The sequence below is a fragment of the Schistocerca serialis genome, chromosome 3, assembly GCF_023864345.2.
Source record: "Schistocerca serialis cubense isolate TAMUIC-IGC-003099 chromosome 3, iqSchSeri2.2, whole genome shotgun sequence".
Classification (NCBI taxonomy): Eukaryota; Metazoa; Arthropoda; class Insecta; order Orthoptera; family Acrididae; genus Schistocerca; species Schistocerca serialis.
Genome location: NC_064640.1, coordinates 356071260 through 356093302, shown reverse-complemented (window position 1 = coordinate 356093302; position 22043 = coordinate 356071260). Strand labels below are relative to the sequence as shown.

At 40.9% G+C, this 22043-nt stretch overlaps 1 protein-coding gene across 1 annotated transcript in view; it reads left to right on the top strand.

Annotated features, from left to right (window-relative positions):
• The window catches only part of LOC126470841 (katanin p60 ATPase-containing subunit A-like 1), a 108915-nt gene extending 88346 nt beyond the window's left edge, over positions 1-20569 (top strand). The window contains exons 6-7 of the mRNA XM_050098856.1: positions 17282-17408; positions 20318-20569. Of these exons, the coding sequence (XP_049954813.1) occupies positions 17282-17408; positions 20318-20516 (326 nt within the window). The 3' untranslated portion in view covers positions 20517-20569. The remainder of the gene's footprint in view (positions 1-17281; positions 17409-20317) is intronic.
• The last annotated feature ends 1474 nt before the right edge of the window (positions 20570-22043 follow it).

Here is a 22043-nt window from a genome sequence, read left to right as displayed (position 1 = left end):
TATTTCTTTGTTGTACTCCAAATCAATTCTTGGATCCTTTAAGGGTGGCCGGCCGGAGTGACCGTGCGGTTCTAGGCGCTACAGTCTGGAGCCGAGCTGCCGCTACGGTCGCAGGTTCGAATCCTGCCTCGGGCATGGATGTGTGTGATGTCCTTAGGTTAGTTAGGTTTAATTAGTTCTAAGTTCTAGGCGACTGATGACCTCAGAAGTTAAGTCGCATAGTGCTCAGAGCCATTTGAACCATTTTGAACTTAAAGGGTGCAAACTTGTCGGTGATGTCTTCATAGAATGCTGTGTTTATATTAACTGCAGTAGAAGTTCCTTCTGAATTGAAATATTCGCTAAAGAAGAAAGTCTTTCTTCTGAAACTGCATTCTTCGTGTACGTTTTTATACGCTTCAGACAAGGAAAGCGTGTTTCCGTAGATGCCGTAGTAGAAGAGATGGACAGAATGAAGGAGAACGCTTTATAAGTAGCCGGGAAAATATCCTTAGCCTCGTTAAGCATTTATAATATCCTTCCTGTGGGAATCTTTCTCATTGCCATACAAAATAATAAAATACATACTGCATCATCAGCGGGGTTCAGATTTAATACATATACCGCCAAATGCATTATGCGTGCTCCACACACACAACAAACTCTGCTTTACAGCCTTGAGCTGGAAGCAGCCGGGAATAAAATTCCCATCTACATCACTGCATGCCGCCTCCACAGAAAACCTCAAGAAGGTGACATCTTAGTTGCTATAGTAACCATACGATCACGCTCGACCTGATATGTGGCTCTGTCCACGAGGTTGAGCTCCAGGAAACGAAGGCCACTGCAGTTCGCCTGGTCCGAATCGTGTGCTTGCTGCTAGAAGAGAATTCCACACAGTATAAAACATGGAAATGCATTTGGAGTAATAACCAGCATACGTGGTAAAATAAATAAACTTTTTTAAAGTGTAGCAACGGTTGCGGATGCAGGGGGTGGGTTAAGTGGCTCAAGGTTCCCCCCTCCCCCCCCCCCCCCCAAACAAAATAAAGCATCTGGGTCTACCCAGATACAATACTTCGTATTGTCCTTCTTTCTTAGTACAATTTTCATTACTTATCCTAACGTAATCGATTTTAAGTAGGTATAATATGTTATCAACTTTTAAATTACTTAAGAAGCTGTTTACATAATGAGTCTTTAATTCGCACGCTACTCATTGGCGATGCACCAACAGCGACGCCCAACTGCTACCGCCGCAGAGCCGCCCGCGACGGGGTCCCGCGTGGTATATGAGAGAGTAGTGTGCAGTAAACAATGAGTGGTTTTCTTACTTTTTTTTTTTTTTAACAGCAAAAGAAGAGGCCGAATCGCGCGAAAATGGACCAATATTACCCGAAAACAATGCCAGCTACTTCTTATTGTCAACACAAACGTTCATCAGGTGCATCCTTCTGATTATTTTGTATGTTTTAAATGAAATTCATATAAACGCGATTAGTCGGGTTTGTGACTTTTTGTTCGGTTGATTTCGTTGATCTTTCGATAGGTGTGGTGTGGCTGCCTGTGGACACGAGTCTGAGCACTCGTTCCTCCCTGCTGGCCCTACAAGGGACAGCGTGAAGTGAAACTTAATGTAAATAATGTAATACAACATAAATCATCGGGTTTCTTCGGTTTGTAATTCTTTTTAAACTAGCTTTCTTCGCACGCCTGCAACTGCTCTGAATTTCATAGTTTTATATTCTATTATTTACCTAAAATCGGTAAATAATCTTTTACAGGTTAAAGTACTCATCCATAAGAACAACTTTTACTATCGGACCTACTTCGAAATCGCGCAAAGCACCAGCTATTTCATACACTTCGGTCAAGTAGGTTATCAGATGTGTAACTTTTGTGCAGCTGATTTTTTTCGGGATTTCGAAGCTGCTGAGTATTATTCTAACCCATTAAAAGGAATTTTGACTATTTTTAAATAACCCTGTAGAGTAGCTCCGCAGAGTTAGTTTAGTTGGTAAGTTGTTGATTTCATCGTGCGCGCAGGCCGCTGGTGGCCGAGTGTTTCTAGGCGCCTCATTCTGGAACCGCGCGACCGCTACGGTCACAGGTTCGAATCCTGCCTCGGGCATGGATGTGTGTGATGTCCTTAGGTTAGTTAGGTTTAAGTAGTTCTAAGTTCTAGGACACTGATGACCTCAGAAGTTAAGTCCCATAATGCTCAGAGCCATTTGAACCATGTGAATCATCGTGCACGATTCTCTACTTCGTGTACAAGCATCAGTTTGTTGGCTGCTGTTAACAGAGCCCGACCCAGTGCTATAGGGAGTGGCTAGTGCATACATTACCTGACCTGAAAATCGTTTCGATATTTCTTATGTAACAGGAAAAGCACTTAGCGATGAGGAAAAGTATTAACATCTGACACAGTCTTCAGAACCACCTCGAATTATGAATATCCAGAGTAGACAAGAAAGAAAGTTTCAATTGGATTGGCTAAAGAAATACTGTCTGTAGCCAAAAACAGAATGGTGCATAATGTTTGTCTTGCATACTATTTTCTGGTCCAGGTGGTAGGGGAAAGCATTCTGTAGCGCTAGGATCTTTAGCCACTCGTCCACTTTGCAAATACACTCTAATATAAAATGAAAAAGAATCCTGAATATGACAGAAATCGGTAGATGTTCTGTGCATCTACAGACAAACAAACCATTACAGTTTCAGAACATTTGGACGATTTATTCAAGAGAAAGCGCTTCACAGATTTAGCAAGTCAACAACGCATTGGTCCACCTTTGGCCCTTTAAGCAAGCAGTTACACAGCTTAGCACTGATTGATAAGAGTTGATATATGTCCTCCTCAGCGATATCATGCCAAATTCTGTCTAACTGGCGCGATAGATCGTCAAAATCCCGAGGTGCTTGGAGGGCCCTGCCCGTAATGCTCCAAACATTCTCAATTGGGGAGAGATCCGGCGACCTTGCTGGTCAAGGTAGGGTTTAGCAAGCACGAAGATAAGCAGCTGAAACTCTCGCTATATGCGGAAGGGAATTGTCTTGGTGAAATGTAAGCCCAGCATGGCTTCCCGTGAAGGATAACAAAACGAGGCCTAGAATATCGTCGGCCTACAGCTTTGCTGTAAGGGTGCCGCGATGACTGCCAAAGGGGTCCTGCTATGAAATGAAATGGCACACAAGACCATCACCCCTAACTGTCGGGCTGTATGGCGGGTGAGAGTCAGGTTGATATCCCACTCTGTCCGCGGCGTTTCCAGACACGTCTTTGCTGATCATCAAGGCTTAGTTTGAAGCGCGACTCATCACTGAAGACAATTCTACTCCAGGCAGAAAGTGGCTGACACCACTGCAGACAGGCTTGTTGGTGTACAGAGGTTAATGGTAGTCGGTGCAAGGAGCTCCGTGAGCTCAGCCCCCTTTCTGTGAGCCGCCTATTGATGGTCCTTGTGGTCAATGAAGCACCAGTTGCACGTTGCTTCTATGATAATGATGAATCCGTGGTTCTGATGATTGCTCGGTCATCATGTTCTGTCGTCTGTTCCTTCTTGACATCGTGTTCTGCCATGGTTAATCCATTCCTGCCAACATCATCGAATAGTAGCATCGCTCCTATCCGAACGTCGAGCAATTCATCGATTACTCCAACCAGCTTTTTTCAGAACAACTACACGTCCTTTCTCAAATGCTGATATCTACGTATACTGTTCGCGCGCCCATTTACGAGGTACAGTTGCTGTCTAATTGAATCCACAGAATGAAACTCGCAAAGATTTTATGTCCTAGTATTGACGTGTCCCCTGTTTATTCTCCTTGCCAGCTGCGCAGTAAAACCGTGCTGCAGTGTCACACATTCATCCACCAGCAGTCAAAGTTTACAGTTTTGCATTTTCCTTCGATACATTGATGAATACCAATTTGTGAGCAATTTACATAACTCCTACTTGGTGCGTCGTTTCTTTGTCTGGTACACATTTCGAAAGTTCATATGAAAACCCTGAAAAGGCTGCCAATATTTTAATCGAAACGGAGAGAAACTGAAAATGATTAAATCAAAGAGAGTGTGGCTGATTCCTATAGTAAATACTATTATACTATGTTATCGACAAAATATACCGTTAAGAGGCCGCCGAGATGAAGTGATGAAATCGGCCAAGGAAAATTTCAAGCCGTTTTAAAATTTCGCGTTGACTCAGTTGATTCATCTCTCCAAAAAAAAATTAGAGACAGCGCTGCAAAATGCTACATATCTGAGCAAAAGAGCTCATAATTAGATGATTGATTGTTACCATTCTGTCATAATAAGAAAGGTACTCAACAAAGTCGACGAAGCCGGCCGAAGTGGCCGTGCGGTTAAAGGCGCTGCAGTCTGGAACCGCAAGACCGCTACGGTCGCAGGTTCGTCCTGCCTCAGGCATGGATGTTTGTGGTGTCCTTAGGTTACTTAGGTTTAACCAGTTCTAAGTTCTAGGGGACTAATGACCTTAGCAGTTGAGTCCCATAGTGCTCAGAGCCATTTGAACCAAAGTCGACGAAGCGAAATATTATGCTACCCTTGGCGACGAAATAGGATACCAGTGGTGCAGGACAATTTAGTGTATGTATCAGGTATTTCGATGTACTAACAGCACAGTGCATGGAGATTTCATAAGCTTCCTGTCTGCAATTGACTTGACTGGTGCTCCATTAAGCGATCAAATCGTTCAAGTTCACAATTTGAGATGTGAAGGTTATGACGGAGATGCCAACATGTCTTGAAAGTTAAGTGGTGTACAATTTCGATTAAAGTAACTCCTGCTTCTAGCGACTTTTATGCATTCTGCATAACATAAACTAAACCTAGCTACCGTGGAGGCCTGCAGCTTGCCTAGTGTTCGCAGTATGATGAAAGATGTAAGTAGTATTACCAGTTTTGTAAGTGAGTGAGTCAGCAAAAGGGTTGGAACTTATCAAGCAAACTGTCCTTGAAATCACCCGAAGGCAAAAATGGTTTCAAAATCTTAATGATACACGCTGGCTTCAAAGTCTGATGCACTCCAATTCAAAGAGCTCTTTCACTATAGTGTACAGCTTTCTTTTTTTTTTTTTTTTTTTTTTTTTTTAAGTAATTGACGGACCTTCTCCGCAATCGGAAAGTGCAAGTCTTCTGGTTTCTATTCGACGATGGCTTACCTTTGACAGTAACAACCCCTGTATTTGAGATTACTGTTTCGCTTTCACGCCAACTTTAGGCTGTTACATTAGACCTTAACTTTTGCTATGAGATGGTAGACGGTGTAATAAGAACTCTGGAGAGGTACAGAGAAACTTAATATCAAGAAATTTCCCAAGAGGCATGTCGCACTTGTAGAAACTTTGGACATTCAATTGCAGGCTCCCAGAAAAGCCAGACATTCAATTCAGCGCTGAAAAATAGAAGCTCCAGATGCTAAGTAATACTAAGGTAAAAAAAGAACCTTTAATATACAGGGTGGTCCATTGATCGTGATCGGGCCAAATATCTCACGAAATAAGCGTCAAACGAAAAAACTACAAAGAACGAAACTTGTCTAGCTTGAAGGCGGAAACCAGATGGCGCTATGGTTGGCCCGCTAGATGGCGCTGCCATAGGTCAAACGGATATCAACGGCGTTTTTTTTTTAAAATAGGAACCCCCATTTTTATTACGTATTCGTGTAGTACATAAATAAATATGAATATTTTAGTTGGACCACTTTTTTCGCTGTGTGATAGATGGCGCTGTAATAGTCACAAACGTATAAGAACGTGGTATCACGTAACATTCCGCCAGTGCGGACGGTATTTGCTTCGTGATACATTACACGTGTTAATGATTGTACCTTAGCATATGGCAAAATCTAAAAAAAATCATCTGACATGACAATACAGAGAGGATGATTTCATCACACTGTGTTCCTGATTATACTTCTTGTGTATATTTCACTCTTTGAATTGCATTGTGAATATGTGCTCATATTCTTCTTTATTTTTGCATGCATCCATAATATTATGTCGAGTATTTGATTTCATGTTTATTTTTGTTTCATGTAGGACTAAAATAGAAACTGTTTCATTGGATAGTGTAGTATGTACTCATGTAAATTTGTTCCTGCTTACTAATCTGTGTGTGCACTGCTCAGTTTAAAGGTATTACAAGTTTGTTGCTAGTATTCTGCTTTACTTTAGATTGCATCCATTTTTATACTTCTCACATTTAATGGAATACTCCATGTTACCAGCTTTTGACATAATTGGTAGTCAGTTTTATTACATCTGGTCATGAAGTAAGTATGTATTTCTGCTTTGTATAGTGTTGCTTCTTGCCATTAAGTATCCTTTGTGGACGTAGTAACGGACACCTGTAACAGGGACTACTGACAATACAATGCACTACAATCATCCTTCCACACCAGTGAAAATTTGATAGGAAATAACACAGACACAAACACACACACACACACACACATACACACACACACACACAAACACACACACACACACACACACACACACAAGCTTTCATAATTGGATCTACTAGTGAATCCTCTATAACTAGAGTTTGCTAGATGCAGTAGTATTCAGTTCAGTGAAAGTGTTTTCAAACTATAGCACACAATCCGATGTACAAATATGTACTTCGACGTAGAATAATTTTTCTAGTTATAATATATGGCACAATAACTAAGAACTCTGTCACTAATATTACAAAACATACTAACCAGTAAAGTACTTGGGCTCGAACAAACAGATCTGTATGAACGTTTGGTTACAGGACCATTATGTTCCTCTGAATGTGCTGGTGGGTGTCGTTTTTCTGCAAAACTCTGCAGTCATGCTCTAGATATCACTGTAGATGTAATTGTAGACGCCATACGCAATGCAGCAATCTTAACTATAAATGTAAATGCGGAATGTCATTAAAATGCTCCGAGCAATACGAATGACTGCAAAACGCACAGTGAAGAAATGCAAGTTGATCGCACGGCGTATTTGCATATTCTATATCAGTGTTGAACGCCACGTCAATGACACTTTTGAAGTTGTTGGATGATTCACCAATATCGTAGCCAGCGTTCTGCCACGCGTAACGAAACATTGGTCTGTACACTCCCGCAGATAACTGATTGTAAATGACAGAATGCATATTCATGATAAAGAACCTGTCGTGCAATTTCGGCTGCATATTACTGGAGCGTAGTTTAATGAAGTGTTTTATTCTCTCGGCATATATTTTATATTGCCTGAAGAAATACACATCCAGAGGTTGTGCATATTTTGTAGTTTTAGGCGGAATGATTTTTAAATCTACATGTTTTCCACCAGGTGCTTCCAGTAGTACTCGTTCATCCTTATGTCCAGACCAGGAGTCACAAAGTACTAATGACTTTCTCGACAAATGTGGATTCAAAACTGACAGAAAAAACGTCTTCAGATGTTGTTTCGTCATCTTCCCATTCACACTTGCATCGACGACGACATTTGGAGGGCCCCGCGTTTCTATTTCCCTTACACGCGGGGTCCAAACTTTCCACTGGATTCGTGGAATCGTCCATTGATATAGCAACATCGCTCGTGTAACTACACTGCTGGCCACCGTAAATGCAACACCCTGAAGGAAGCATCCGAATCAAGTGAAATTTACACCGTGGAATTGCAGTGATGAGATATGCAACTGATTAGAATTTCAGCGCAGACGCACATCATGCGCGCCTGTGGCGCCACCTCATAGCGCCATTTAAGGCATGGCGATTTCGACGAGTGTACGTTCGGCACGTGTGTTTACCTCGTGGTTGTTTCACAAGACGATCAGTTATGCCTCGTAGACAACAGCGAACATCGTTTGATCAAGTATCCGAGTTCGACAGATGAAGGATAGTGGCTTACCGAGATTGTGGATTATCATACAGAGAAATCGCTAGTCATGTTGGACGAAACCAAACAACTGTAATGCGGATATGTGACCGTTGGGTGCAGGAGGGTACGAAGGACCGACGTGGTCGATCGCATTCACCTCGGTGCAGCACTGCACGTGCTGATAGGCAAACTGTGCGCACGGCAGTGACGGATCGCTCAGTGACATCCCGAACCATAGTACAGCACATTGCGTCTGTAACGCATCATCCAGTGTCTGCGTGTACCATTCGACGCCGTTTACAGCAGAGTGGTCTGTCCGCAAGACGTCCATTGCTTCGTCTACCATTGACGCAGAGCCACAGACGTCTCCGTCGCCAATGGTGTGATGACAGACGGATGTGGACGGCAGAATGGAATGACGTTGTCTTTACTGACGAGGCACGCTTCTGTCTGCAGCACCACGATGGTCGAATTCCAGTGTGGAGACACCGTGGAGAGAGGATGCTGGACAGCTGCATTATGCACCGCCACACTGGTCTTGCACCGGGTATTATGGTATGGGGCGGTATTGGATATTACTCTCGCACGCCTCTAGTACGCATTGCCGGTACTTTAAATAGTCGGCGCTACATATCCGAGGTGCTGGAGCCAGTTGTCCTTCCTTACCTTCAGGGCTCGGCCACAGCCGTATTTCAACAGGATAATGCGCGACCACACGTGGCACGCATTGTCCAAAGGTTCTTCGTCAATAACCAGATTGAAGTGCTTCCCTGGCCGGCTCGCTCTCCGGATCTTTCGCCGATAGAAAACATGTGGTCCATGGTTGCTCAACGAGTGACCCAGATTACATCCCTAGCTGCCACACCAGATGATCTTTGGCAACGCGTGGAAGCTGCTTGGGCTGCTGTACCCCAGGAACACATCCAACGTCTCTTTGACTCAATGCCGAGACGTGTGGCAGCGGTGATCTCCAACAATGGCGGCTACTCTGGCTACTGATTCTGGCAGGAACCACATGTCACAGACGTCTGTAAACGTAATCATTTGATACTTGGTCAACATGTTATCTACAAAATAAATTTTGTTGTGCTACCTCTTGTCTTTCTTGGTGTTGCATTTACGGTGGCCAGCAGTGTATGTGTTGCACAGTTAACTGATTGCAACACCGCGACAGTGTTTCTCTCCCCTTTCGTGGATAGTGTTCTGTCACAAGAAAGTTCATAGTTGAACTGACTGATCACAGTTCCATACAGAACTAATATCGATGTTTTCTCTCGTGACATGCTCATTGACGTCAGCAACAAACGTTTGAGCTCTTTCAATCAGCTCTTCTTCGTCATCCTTATCTTTTTGTGCTTGGAGCATAGTGATACGGCGTGATGTTATCCTATACTCCTTTTTCAAATTAGTAATAAATCCTAGTGAAGCTGTAAAGTTTGTACACCCGAGATTTCTGGCTACGTCCAATGCCCAATGTTGTAAATGCCAATAATGAACGGTGGAACCGCATTCTCGCGCTTCATCGAATTTCGCCATTACACGCTCCTTGATGGTCTTGAACAGCAGTGTACGATTTCCTTTGAAAACTGTATTTCCTTCTCTTTTCTTTGCCACGTAATCCAGTATGTTTTTAATATTGCTTTTAGACTTCAGTTTAGGATATCTTTTCAGAAGCTTGTCGTATGTGTCGAAACCTCTTACGTAATAATCATCGTACATGTTCTCGAGTGTGTTGTCATCAAACGCCGTGATGATACTTGCAACTTTAACCTTCTTCTTAGGAGACGGTTGGTATTCACTGTCACTGCTTCCATCGCCTCTTCCCGCACTTGCCGTAGCACTACCGTTTGCAATGAGTTGTTCGTCATTATCATCCCTATCATCATCATTATGTGTTAGTGTAAAAACAGTATCTGTTTCTAACTTATGCTCATATTTCTGCGCTATAATAGACACCAGAAAACATGCGAATGATTCGTCTTCTACACCAATACCATCTTCGCGAAGAAGGGTTCTTCGTAACTTCTTCTCAACCAATCGCAATACATTAGCAGGATTGATTATCAATCGCCGACCCATCTGACGCTTCAATACACAAATAATGTCACAAAACGCAACTTCAGAGGCACGCTGCACCGTCCCTACTGGTCCCGACTGGCGTACCGGCAGGTCAGAGTGCAATGCGGCATGGCATACGCAGTGCCTCTAACGGACGACTGCAGAGTTTTGCAGATGCGGGAGTATCAATAGTGCAATAAGAGACCTTTACATTATTTCTCACACTATTTTGGTGTATTTGTGTTTGTTCGAGCCCAAGTACTTTCCTGGTCAGTGGCAAGAAGCCACACAGTTCAATGCAGAAATACATACACAATGCGTGAAAAGATGTAATAAAGTTGAATAGCATTACTGTCAAAAGCTGCTAAATGGAGGTCCCCATAAACCCATTGGATTATACAGCTTATACAGCTGTGTCACAGCCAGCCACAGATTTCAAGTCCGTCATTACATTGCTAGCTGTGAGACGGACCGAGCAGCTATAGCGCCTCCTTAGTGTTCCTTCTTCGCTGTTACTAGATGGCATGAATGTAATATACCATTGGAAAGTTGAGAAATCGGTCTGTTTGGTGGTGAGTACCACACACGATTTCTTTCGATATTTTACGAGTTTTAAGCAAACACTTTCAGGTTTTGTTTGGTTTATTCTCCCCAATCCCATCAAGAAAACACCCCCCAGAAGTTGTGCAGTGTGTAAAGCAAGGAAGAAGAAAAGTGATACACGATATGAATGTGAGAAACTCTAGTGGCGTTGAACATGCCTGCATTTTTTGGGTATATCACACCAACAAAAACTTCTAAAACAGTGTTATCTTCATTCCTCAACAATTCAATAAATAGTGAGGATAGATTTATAAAGAACTGTAATCAAAAATATATATAACTTTGAGGAAAGTTTGTAAGACAACATATGATGATTTTCGTAAATTTAAATAGTAAATGTATGGTCAACTGTGGGAAAAATATTAGTAAGTCACTGGGTGAAATGGGAGAAAGATGAAGAATGGATGTGAACTAAAATAAAGTAGGATATGAGAAATATACTTAAAATGCACTTAAACTGGGCAGTTCACATTCGTATTCGTAGGCAGGAACAAATGTCAACAGAACACTATGCAGCAAAACCAATTTCTGTTTTATATGAAACGAAAACAAATATGGAATTATTTACTCCAACAATCAATACAGATGCAAGCAAAAATCGAGCAGAATACAATCAGCTTATTCACAGTGCAGTTCAAAGAGTGCAATACACACGGGAAGTCATATATCAGGAACACAATGCGATGAAACCCACTTCTGTTTACTGCGAAACGAAATCAAATACGGAAGACATTAAATCACTCGATAAGAAAGCGAGATGATGTACTGATAATTTTGCAGTGCTCCAAATGTCATGGCAGAGAATCGAGGTCATGTTACCGGAAGTCCCCCTAATGTGAATTTCAACCCCCCCACCCACTACACACACATCGCTCTGCTGAGACTACCGGACATTGACTATGCGAGAACTGTCTCCAGTGTTCACGAGATCCAAACTGAATCACATAACTGTAGTGCTTATGACGGGGCAAAACTGCACTAGAATGTTGGCTCCCACAAAGATAATGCACTAAGACTTATACAAAAAGCCTTAAGATAGTAAACACTAGTCTAGAAAGTAAAATACAAAGGTACAATTCACTTTTTCGAAGAAATACGTGGGAACAAAAATTAAACTATGCACTGTGAATAAAACAAACTAATATCGCTCCAGGTGCGTCTGTGGAAGGGGTGCCGCAAAAATGCGTGAAAGGACCAGAGCTGTCACGACGGTCCCACGTGGCACGCACACATGCGAGTCAGCAGAAGAACCAACGGTAGTGCCAACTGAGCTGTCGTATAGTACAGACGCGAATTTCGAGATTCTGTAATTTCAGTCCGCGGATCAGGAGGGTCGAGCTTAACGCGAGCTCCCCACAGACTCATAAGGATCTTTGTTTTTCATTCTCCCTTTGCTTCATCATGTCTGCGAAACACACAGCACCCCCACGATCACGAGAAAAAGATTCGTTTTGTTCCGGACATGCTTCCACTGTTCTCCTGCCCTCACACAACCAGACGACACGCTCGTCACCGAGGAGGGTACACCGTCTGGGGTCGGTGTTCGAGCGGAACTGTTATGCAAAGACAATTATCGCGATCGACGGTTAATGGACATTGCGAATCAATTTCATTTTTGTCACTTGTTCATTTACTCATTTGACAAAATAATTTTCGGAAAGTGTACTTATCAATTTCCTGTTACCACACCGTCGAACAAAGTGCGTGGGTGTCAGTAAAGTCAGATCACTCTACAACTGACATGTAAGCGGCGATACCCACACGTTCCCGCTTCACTGGTGACCCCAACACGATCGCTACGCTAAATACGCGGTGATGAACTTTCATCAGTGTGAGTGATGCAGAACCACAAGTGATCTAACGCTTTCGTCCTCGCGTATGAAGAGTGAGTTCACGAACAAAACTTCGTGAACTAGGCGCTAAGGCAAGGTGACAGCTTTGGAAGAACTGCAAAAGACAATAGACAGTGTACAACAGACAATACTTGAGCTGCTAGTGCGCAACCAGAGACTGGAGAACAAGTTTACGGGAGTGGCAGAAAGCACAGGATGTGTGTTTTGGTTAGGCTGCCCTCCATTTGGCCCCGTGGCCCAATCATGTGGTTCAGCCAAGTGGAGGCAGTTTTCATGAGCAACATCACCTGTGACCTCGCCAAATTTGGACATGTCATGAGCCAGCTAGATCAAGACTATGCAGCCAAAGTGTGGGATATCACCACCACGCCGACATAGTCTTCATATAAGTGACTAACAGAGGAGTTAATAAGGTGAATTGCATCACTGCGGGAACAACAGGTGAATCAGTTGCTGCGACAACAGGAGAGATTAGATTAGATTAGATTAGATTAGATTAATACTAGTTCCATGGATCATGAATACGATATTTTGTAATGATGTGGAACGAGTCAAATTTTCCAATACATGACATAATTAAGTTAATTTAACAACATAATTAAGTTAATATAACAACTTTTTTATTTTTTGTTTTTTTTTAATTTTTTTAATAATTTTTTTGTTTGTTTTTTTTTCTTTTTTTCTTAATTTATATCTAAAAATTCCTCTATGGAGTAGAAGGAGTTGTCATTCAGAAATTCTTTTAATTTCTTCTTAAATACTTGTTGGTTATCTGTCAGACTTTTGATACTATTTGGTAAGTGACCAAAGACTTTAGTGGCAGTATAATTCACCCCTTTCTGTGCCAAAATTAGATTTAATATTGAATAGTGAAGATCATCCTTTCTCCTAGTACTGTAGTTATGCACACTACTATTACTTTTCAATTGGGTTTGGTTGTTAATAACAAATTTCATAAGAGAGTATATATACTGAGAAGCTACTGTGAATATCTCTAGATCCTTAAATAAATGTCTGCAGGATGATCTTGGGTGGACTCCAGCTATTATTCTGACTACACGCTTTTGTGCAATAAATATTTTATTCCTCAGTGATGAATTACCTCAAAATATGATGCCATATGCAAGCAATGAGTGAAAATAGACGTAGTAAGCTAATTTACTAAGATGTTTATCACCAAAATTTGTAATGACCCTTATTGCATAAGTAGCTGAACTCAAAAGTTTCAGCAGATCATCAATGTGTTTCTTCCAATTTAATTTCACATCAATGGACACACCTAAAAATTTTCAATATTCTACCTTAGCTATATGCTTCTGATTAAGGTCTATATTTATTAATGGTGTCATACCATTTACTGTACGGAAGTGTATCTACTGTGTCTTATCAAAATTCAGTGAGAGTCCGTTTACAAGGAACCACTTAGTAATTTTCTGAAAGACATTATTGACAATTTCATCAGTTAATTCTTGTTTGTCAGGTGTGATTACTATACTTGTATCATCAGCAAAGAGAACTAACTTTGCCTCTTCATGAATATAGAATGGCAAGTTATTAATATATATTAAGAACAACAACAGACCCAAGACTGACCCTTGTGGAACCCCATTCTTGATAGTTCCCCAGTTTGAGGAATGTGCTGATCTTTGCATATTATGAGAACTGCTTATTTCAATGTGCAATGACAGGAGGCCATCGCAGTTCCTGCGCCATTTTCAGAGCCTCGCACAGTCCGACATGGTCCTAGACTTGCTATTGCGTGCTGTCTGGATGCGCAGCCTTCCAGCAAAAGTGCAAGCAGCCATTGCTGCACAAACAGAAATGCAGCTGGACACTGTCATGAACTTGGCTGATAGGGTGTGTGACGCACCGGCAACAACACCCAATACCACCGCCGTGGCAGCCTACAATGCTGTTGCCGTGCCTGCAAATTTGGCTTTGTTGTGATATGTGTCTCCCGTAGTTACCAGTACAGATGCCAACCTGCCCTACCTAGTTCGAGACCTGGCTGCAAAGGTGGCAGTACACAGGTCGACCAGTTGGCACACTCACAAACAGAGAGCAGCAGTCCCCATAGTGGCACAGATTTCGATACCACCGATCTGGCTCCCACCACCATCAGCGTGTTACCAGCCATTCTGGTGGTAAGCCGACAACATTAGAGCATCAGCTGAGTGGGCACTGCTGGTATCATTCCTGCTTTAGCTATAAAGCGACAAAGTGTCGGCCTCTCTGCTTGCACCCAAATGCCAGCTGCAAATGGGCCTAGGTTCACCCAGCTGCAGTGCAATATCCAGGCATCTCCTCAAAATGGAATGGCCTAGCAGCGTGAAGTACCTCATCTGCATGGGTTCCAATCTGTCTCTTTCCCCTTGATTTATGCTAAGAGCTTGCTGGAAGGCCTAGACAATCTCTTATGGTGGCAAACAACTCAACAATAAAAATGTACAGCACTTGTCACAGAAATTTGGATCCTGGACTGTGTCGCACCTTTCCTTGTAAGTTTGTTGTGGCTGATGTCAACAAACCAATCCGGGGTGCGAATTTCCTTGGTCACAACAACATATTAGCTGACATTACAAGTGCCCTTCTGATTTGACAACAAATTTGAAAATAGAGTTACAGTAACAGCTGGCTGCCTCGTTCAGTGTTAAACTAGTGAAGTTCCCCAGATCATATGCAGATATACTGGACAAATTTCCAGAGCGCACTTGTCTGCCTTGTGCACTGAGGCATGTCGAACATTCAGCAGTCCACCACATTATGACTACATGTGGACCACCAACCTCATGCTGTCCACATCAACTTGCACCCAAGTGACTTGCTGTAGTAAAGGCTGAGTTCGAGGCCGTGTTGTGACAGTGCATTGTTCGTCCACCATGTAGCCAATGGTCCTCTGCCTTGCAATTTGTGCCAAAGATAGATAATTTTTGGTGCCCATGAGGAGATTGGTTGGTTGGTTGGTTTTGGGGAAGGAGACCAGACAGCGAGGTCATCGGTCTCATCGGATTAGGGAAGGACGGGGAAGGAAGTCGGCCGTGCCATGCCCATGAGGAGACTACCTACCTTAAATGCACAAACGGTGCCAGACCGATACCTCAAACCACGCCTATAGAATTGTAGCCACGCCTTGGTGGGCTCTGTTATACTTAGCAAAATTAACTGCACGAAGGTGTTCATGCAGATCCCTGTGGTACCTGAAGACATTCAGAAAACAGTAATTATAATGCCCTTCATTCTTTTTGAAAGCTTATACTTGTCATTCGGTCTACAGAATATTGCCCAGACATAGCAGCATTTACTGGATGGCATTTTACGAGGCATATTTGTGGTATTTTATGTACCTCACTGATATCCTCATCTATTCAAAGTCATCTGAATGCCATCACTGCCACATAACGACCATCTTTCAGTGGCTGAGCGAGGCCGGCATAGTCATTAATCCCTCAAAAATTATGTTTGGGGTCACAGAAATTGAGTTTCAAGGGCATTTACTCAGAGCCACTACTGGGTAAGGTGCAGGGGATGTTGAACAAGGTGCACCCACAGACACACAAAGGCTTACGCCACTATCTTGACATGATAAATTTTTATCGGTGCCATCTGCCTAATGCCACCACATTGCTGGAACCTCTGACTGTGGTGCTACGTGGTCCTACCTTGAAGCCGGCCAGTGTGGCAGTACGGTTCTAGGCACTTCAGTCTGGAACTGCGTGACCGCTACGGTCGCAGGTTCGAATCCTACCTCGGGCATGGATGTATGTGATGTCCTTAGGTTAGTTAGGTTTAAGTAGTTCCAAGTTCTAGGGGACTGATGACCACAGATGTTAAGTCCCATAGTGCTCAGAGCCATTTGAACCATTTTTTTCTACCTTGAAGGGAGAGACCCTTGTTAACTGGTAGTATGCAATGGAGAGAGGATCTATTAACTCCAAACGAAGCCTTGCAGAAGTGACACTGCTCTCTCACCTGGTGCACGACACTCAACTGGCTGTGGTCATGAATGCTAACCAGACAGCTATAGGTGCAGTGCTTCAACAGCGCATTGGCAGCAGCTGGCAGATGCTCAGTTTCTTCTCATGGAAGCTTTCAGAGTGGCAACACACATGGAGTGCTAAGGATTGTGAGTTGCTTGCATTGTTCAAGGCAGTAAAATTCTGCCGCCTATCAGTAGAAGCTCATCCCTTTGTAATTTTCACCAACCACAAGCCCCTAACTCACGTATTTCAGTACAATAATACCACGTGTACGCCACACCAATACTGGCAGTTGGAGTACGTCTCACAGTTCTTCACGGACATCCTCCATTACCACAATAAAGAAAAATTTTAATGGAGCAAAAAATAGTACGTTCATAGTGAAAAATGCAACAGGAAATGACAGTGAAAGGAAGTTTGTTGACATTAATCAATAGCAGTTGAAACAGAAACAGCAGTATCTTTCATAAATATAATACAACAGTGAAAAATGACATTTCCTAACATTTATACAAACCTAGCAATGCACAGGAAGGAGTAAATTATCCACCTGTTGGCTCTCTTCCAAGATTTGTGTAGTGATCTTGAGGATGTTATGCGTATAAAATAATTTTGAAAACAAATTACTCTACACAGAGTATATGCAGAGTTTGTTCTACTGGACAAGTGAAGACTATGTTATGTATCTTAAACCCACTGCATCATTTGAGCACATTCCGTAAACTGACTTAGAGACAGTGGATGTCGTAAAGAGTTTGGTGTATCCACACAGTCTGTGTTACTGATGAGAATTAATTCGCCTTCATTACACAGAATAAATCCTATATTATTTGTATGTGGCAGTTTCTTCCTTTCCAATTTCTCTTTCACAGACTTTGTGTAATGGACCCTTTTTTACACAGATTGTCATTACTGATATCAGGATGTTTCATGTTGTTTCAGATAAAACAAGATCTGCCTTGGTGAAACTATGCCTAGAAGGAGTAAATGTTGATCCTCCTCTAGATACTAACAAAGTTGCTGACAGCCTTAAGGGCTACACAGGATCAGACATAAGTAATGTATGTAGGTAAGTAAAATACAATTTGTTGAAAATCAAAGTACACTAATAAGGCAGAACATTATGACCATCTTTCTTCCATTTAAATGAGGGAAGCTGATAACCAAAGCAACTTGACAAATATGATTTTCCAGTGAATATCACAGATGTGACATGGCTTGAAAAATGAAACAGTGCTGGAGGAGATAATAGTGCTTGAGAGCACACAATTCATGATTCATGATTGCTCATGTCTTTCTGCACCCATGTGTGTGCACTAATTTATCCATTGACACCAATACATATCATGTCATTCAGCATTACAGGATTCACCTTAGAAAATAGTGTAAGAGAAATGTGTTATCTTCTCTAATTATCTTCTTGTTTCATTATGTTAAATGATGCACCAGAACATACTGGCATCTTGGAGATCACCTGAACAACACACACATCATGAGACATAAATAAATAGGCCAGTGATCACAATACCATGTTATGAGTGGTATCCATCTGTGTTTACCTCAGCATTACACAAGGCAATTAGTAATATCCCTGTTATGATCAAGTTTTTATGCCAGTGGTTGACTCACAGAAAATTACATGAATGATCAGTATATTCTTGCTTATAAATGTAGACTGTCACTAATAAAATACTAAATAAAGTAGTTAAACATATTAGTAATAGTATTAACTGAAAGACTTTGAATATTCTGTACTACTGTCAGTCATGCTGCATGGCAGCTCATGTAACAGTGACCCAACTGCTAATGGTTGACACAGTAATTTCATTTCATAAATAACAATAGGTCACACTTATCTCTGTAACATAATAGACCATTATATGAATAAATCACTGCTCACTGTTATGATTTAAGCTACTTCATGAAACCATCATTTTCTCATATATCATATAACAAATTAGAGTTAATAAGTCCGACAGACAACAAGCAGCCTTGTTTAACTTTCAAAGAGGAAAAATTCTGCGCAGTATGAAGCATGAATTATGGATGCCAGTATGGAATCAGAGGACAATTGAGCCACAGGCTAAAATCCTACCTACATGACAGACAAGAGAAAATAATCTCAGATGGGATTAACATGTAGGTAAGAGGGCTGGAGTCCAAATGGGGAATGGTAAATTATGGAGCCCTACAAGACTCTGTCCTCAGTCACCTGCCATTTCTTATCCACAAGCATTGTGATACACTATAAAACATCCACAGATGTAGAGTTTAATGCCATAATATTACTTGCAGATGTTCTGAACTGGTTCACAGTAAATTCCCTGACAATAAACCTCATCAAAGCCAATTATATTTACCTCCATTCTAATCAGGAAAGCCCATAAGAAATTAACACTGCACTTGAGAGCCATCAGATACAGTGGGCATATTGTTTGAAATAATTAGGCATACTAATGAATAACAGGTTTAACTGTGAACATCACATCCTTCAAATCTTGAAAAGGATAATCTCCCAACTCTGAGACATCAACGTCTCAAAATCTCCTTATTTTGGTTACTTCCAGTCGCTCATCTTGTGCGGCAGTTCACTGATACTGAAAAAAGTCTTTATCATCCAGAGAAAGATTGTCAGAGTGGTGTGTGGACTGCCTCTAAAAATTTCATGTCCTAATCTTTTGAAGCAAATAGAGATATTAATTACTACCTCTCAAAATCTCTTTTTGATCGTGCCATTCATGCGTCACAATACTTCTCAATATGAAATAAATGAATGAGTACTGCCATTGCCATAACACAAGAAGGAAATGTGGCATACAATAAAACTTGAAGAATTTTCTCTAGTGCAAAAATGTGTAAAATGCACTAGCAAAAAAATCTTAAACTCACCTCCAAGTCATATTAAATCCCTACAAGGCAGTAACTGAATGTTTAAAAGTAAGCTGGAGCAGTTTCATCTTGAAAAAGTTTCTGTTCTCTAGACAAATTCATTAACAGACACAGGTAAGAGCATTTTCCATATCTACCTGTGTTTTGCTGTTTTATTGTCTCTTTCTTCTTTAATTAGATCTTATAAATCACATTGTGCCCTGTAAGTTATAAAGATGGTTACTGTATTTTATAAATCAAAGGCTGTGTTTAGGTAATATCTGAAATTTACATTTTAAACTCTGTATTGACATAAACATACAAAATGAGTTAACAGTTTCAAGTCATTCCACAAGCATGTGTGATCACACAATAATGGATAAATGGAATGTGTATCAGAATAAATAAATAAAAACACATTCCACTATTTCTCTGGCAATTTCAGTTTCTATCTACAGTGAAAGGAATTTTTCCTCATCACATAATAAGTATTCTCAATGGGTTACAACTTAGATGACATTGCAGGCCAATGGATAGAGATCATAGCTTTTCAACAAGCTGTGTGTTAAGTAAACATTGGATTTAAAATGGTGAAAAATTGCAGTGTATATCATGCAATGAAATAGCAATAAATGGTACAGTTGGACAGTTGTAATATATCACTGTCTATCTCACAGCCTCTAGTGAACACAATGAGTGATAACAAACAGTAACTGGTGTCACATCAGACTGTAGCACTTGATATTTCTGACACATGATGCTTATGAACCAGTACTAATTACCTGTTGTGCTTTGCAGTGACAATCATTGCTGTTGTCAGAATGGTATAGAAACTTGAAGCAGGCAAGATCAGAGAAAATAATGCTTGCTCAGTTTAGTTGTACCAGACATTTGAGTATTGACTCAGATGCAAATTGATGCTGAGGATTCAAACACAAATGGCAGAAGGTCACCTATGTTGTGGTACTGAGTTATGGATTCTAATGTGTTATAGATTCCAGAGCTCAGTATAAAATGCATGGAATGTTACTAAAAAAACCACCCCACTTGATCCTGAAACAGTAAATTAGACCTTTGTGTAATTATTCATGTTTTGTGTGCTTTTCTCAGGGATGCTGCCCTTATGGCAATGAGGCATAAAATATGTGGCAGGAGTCCAGAAGAAATTAAGAAAATCAAGAAAGAAGATGTTGATCTACCAGTAACTATGCAGGATTTTGATGAAGCATTAACAAGATGTAAAAAAAGTGTATCAGCAGGAGACATTGCAAAATATGAAGTTTGGATGGAAGAATTTGGATCTTGCTAGAGACCTTGAAGTGATGATTATTTTTTATGAAGTGTAAAATGACATGTGATATAATTTTCTAGCATGTTCAGACTGAAATAAAGATTATCCATGTATGGTATTCTTAAACTAATCTTTCCCATACTCACTAACCATTATTACTGATTTGCTCATTTTTTGAAACAAAATATTTACTAATTGTGTCTGGACTATTTGTTAAGATTTACTGTGGTGTGTTCTATAGAATCGAACAAAGATATGAAAATTGTTTTGCCTCATTCTCATTAAGAAGAAAGAATTCTTATTGTAGCGTTTGGCTGTCAGCGTTAGTCCTATGTACTTTATATGGGCAGTTTTCTGGTATCAGAATGAGCCCAAGGAGCTTTAGAATGGATAATATATTTTTTCCTTATCCCTTTTCATACATTATTTTTTAACTTAATCATTTTTCATTGTTGCATATTCTAAACTTTTTTAAATTGTTGTTCCTAACCAACCTATGGTATACAATATAAGAGATATGGGATAAATGATATATTAGCATCATAAATACCAGAAATATTTATGTGAAATGGATGAGTACCCCAAAAACATGTAGTTTACATGTCTACATCTACATCTACATCTACATTTATACTCTGCAAGCCACCCAAAGCTGTGTGGCGGAGGGCATTTTATGTGCCACTGTCATTACCTCCCTTTCCTGTTCCAGTCTTGTTGAACTTCATGCATATATGTTAAGTTATTGAGCCAGCCATGCAGTTTGTATACAAATGCACTGTGCTAACACCCAAATCTGTACATAAATCAAAATGAACCAAATCCAAAGAAAACACATTAGGTTGGCTAACAGTGCTTATATTTTATTGCTTCATGTACCATGATAATGAGAGTGTCTGAATGTATTATGTGCACATGATGAATGAGTTTTGTTTTAATTTGTATGTATTTTGACTGAGATGTTAATTTGGTGGTTGCAATTAGTGGATGAATTTCATTCTTGTGATATTTTAACAGCTGTGCAGGAAATATCTTTTGGGTTGTCTGAATTGATTCTAGTGTTTTGTTAGTATAGTAATTTGGGGATTTCTATTGTTTTGCAATGGTGGGAGATAGTGTTTGCTTATTTTTCTCTATAAATATACTGTAAGTGAGGTATAGCTACTAATGTTTTCAGGTTGTAGATTTAGATGGAACATTGGGAGAGGAAGTAACCCACACAGTTGGTACATGGTACAGCATTAGAGAAATTGTATTACTGGAATGGGGTGGTGTGCAGTGATTTTGTGACAGTGGTTCAAACTGTCACAGATATGTGCAAGATACAGCTGTTTCTCAAGGGGACAGGAGCAAGAAGATGCCCACAGGCATTCTCACAGCACAAGCATATTTCCAAAACACAGGACCCTACTGGGCACAATCTGTGTGTGACCTAATTAGAGTTATCAGCACTTGCTATGAGCAGGGATGTTCAAGGGGAACAGAGTGCTTAGAGCTATGGAACAGTGGGCCACTGTTGAATGGTACAAAATGTGACATCTTGGGACT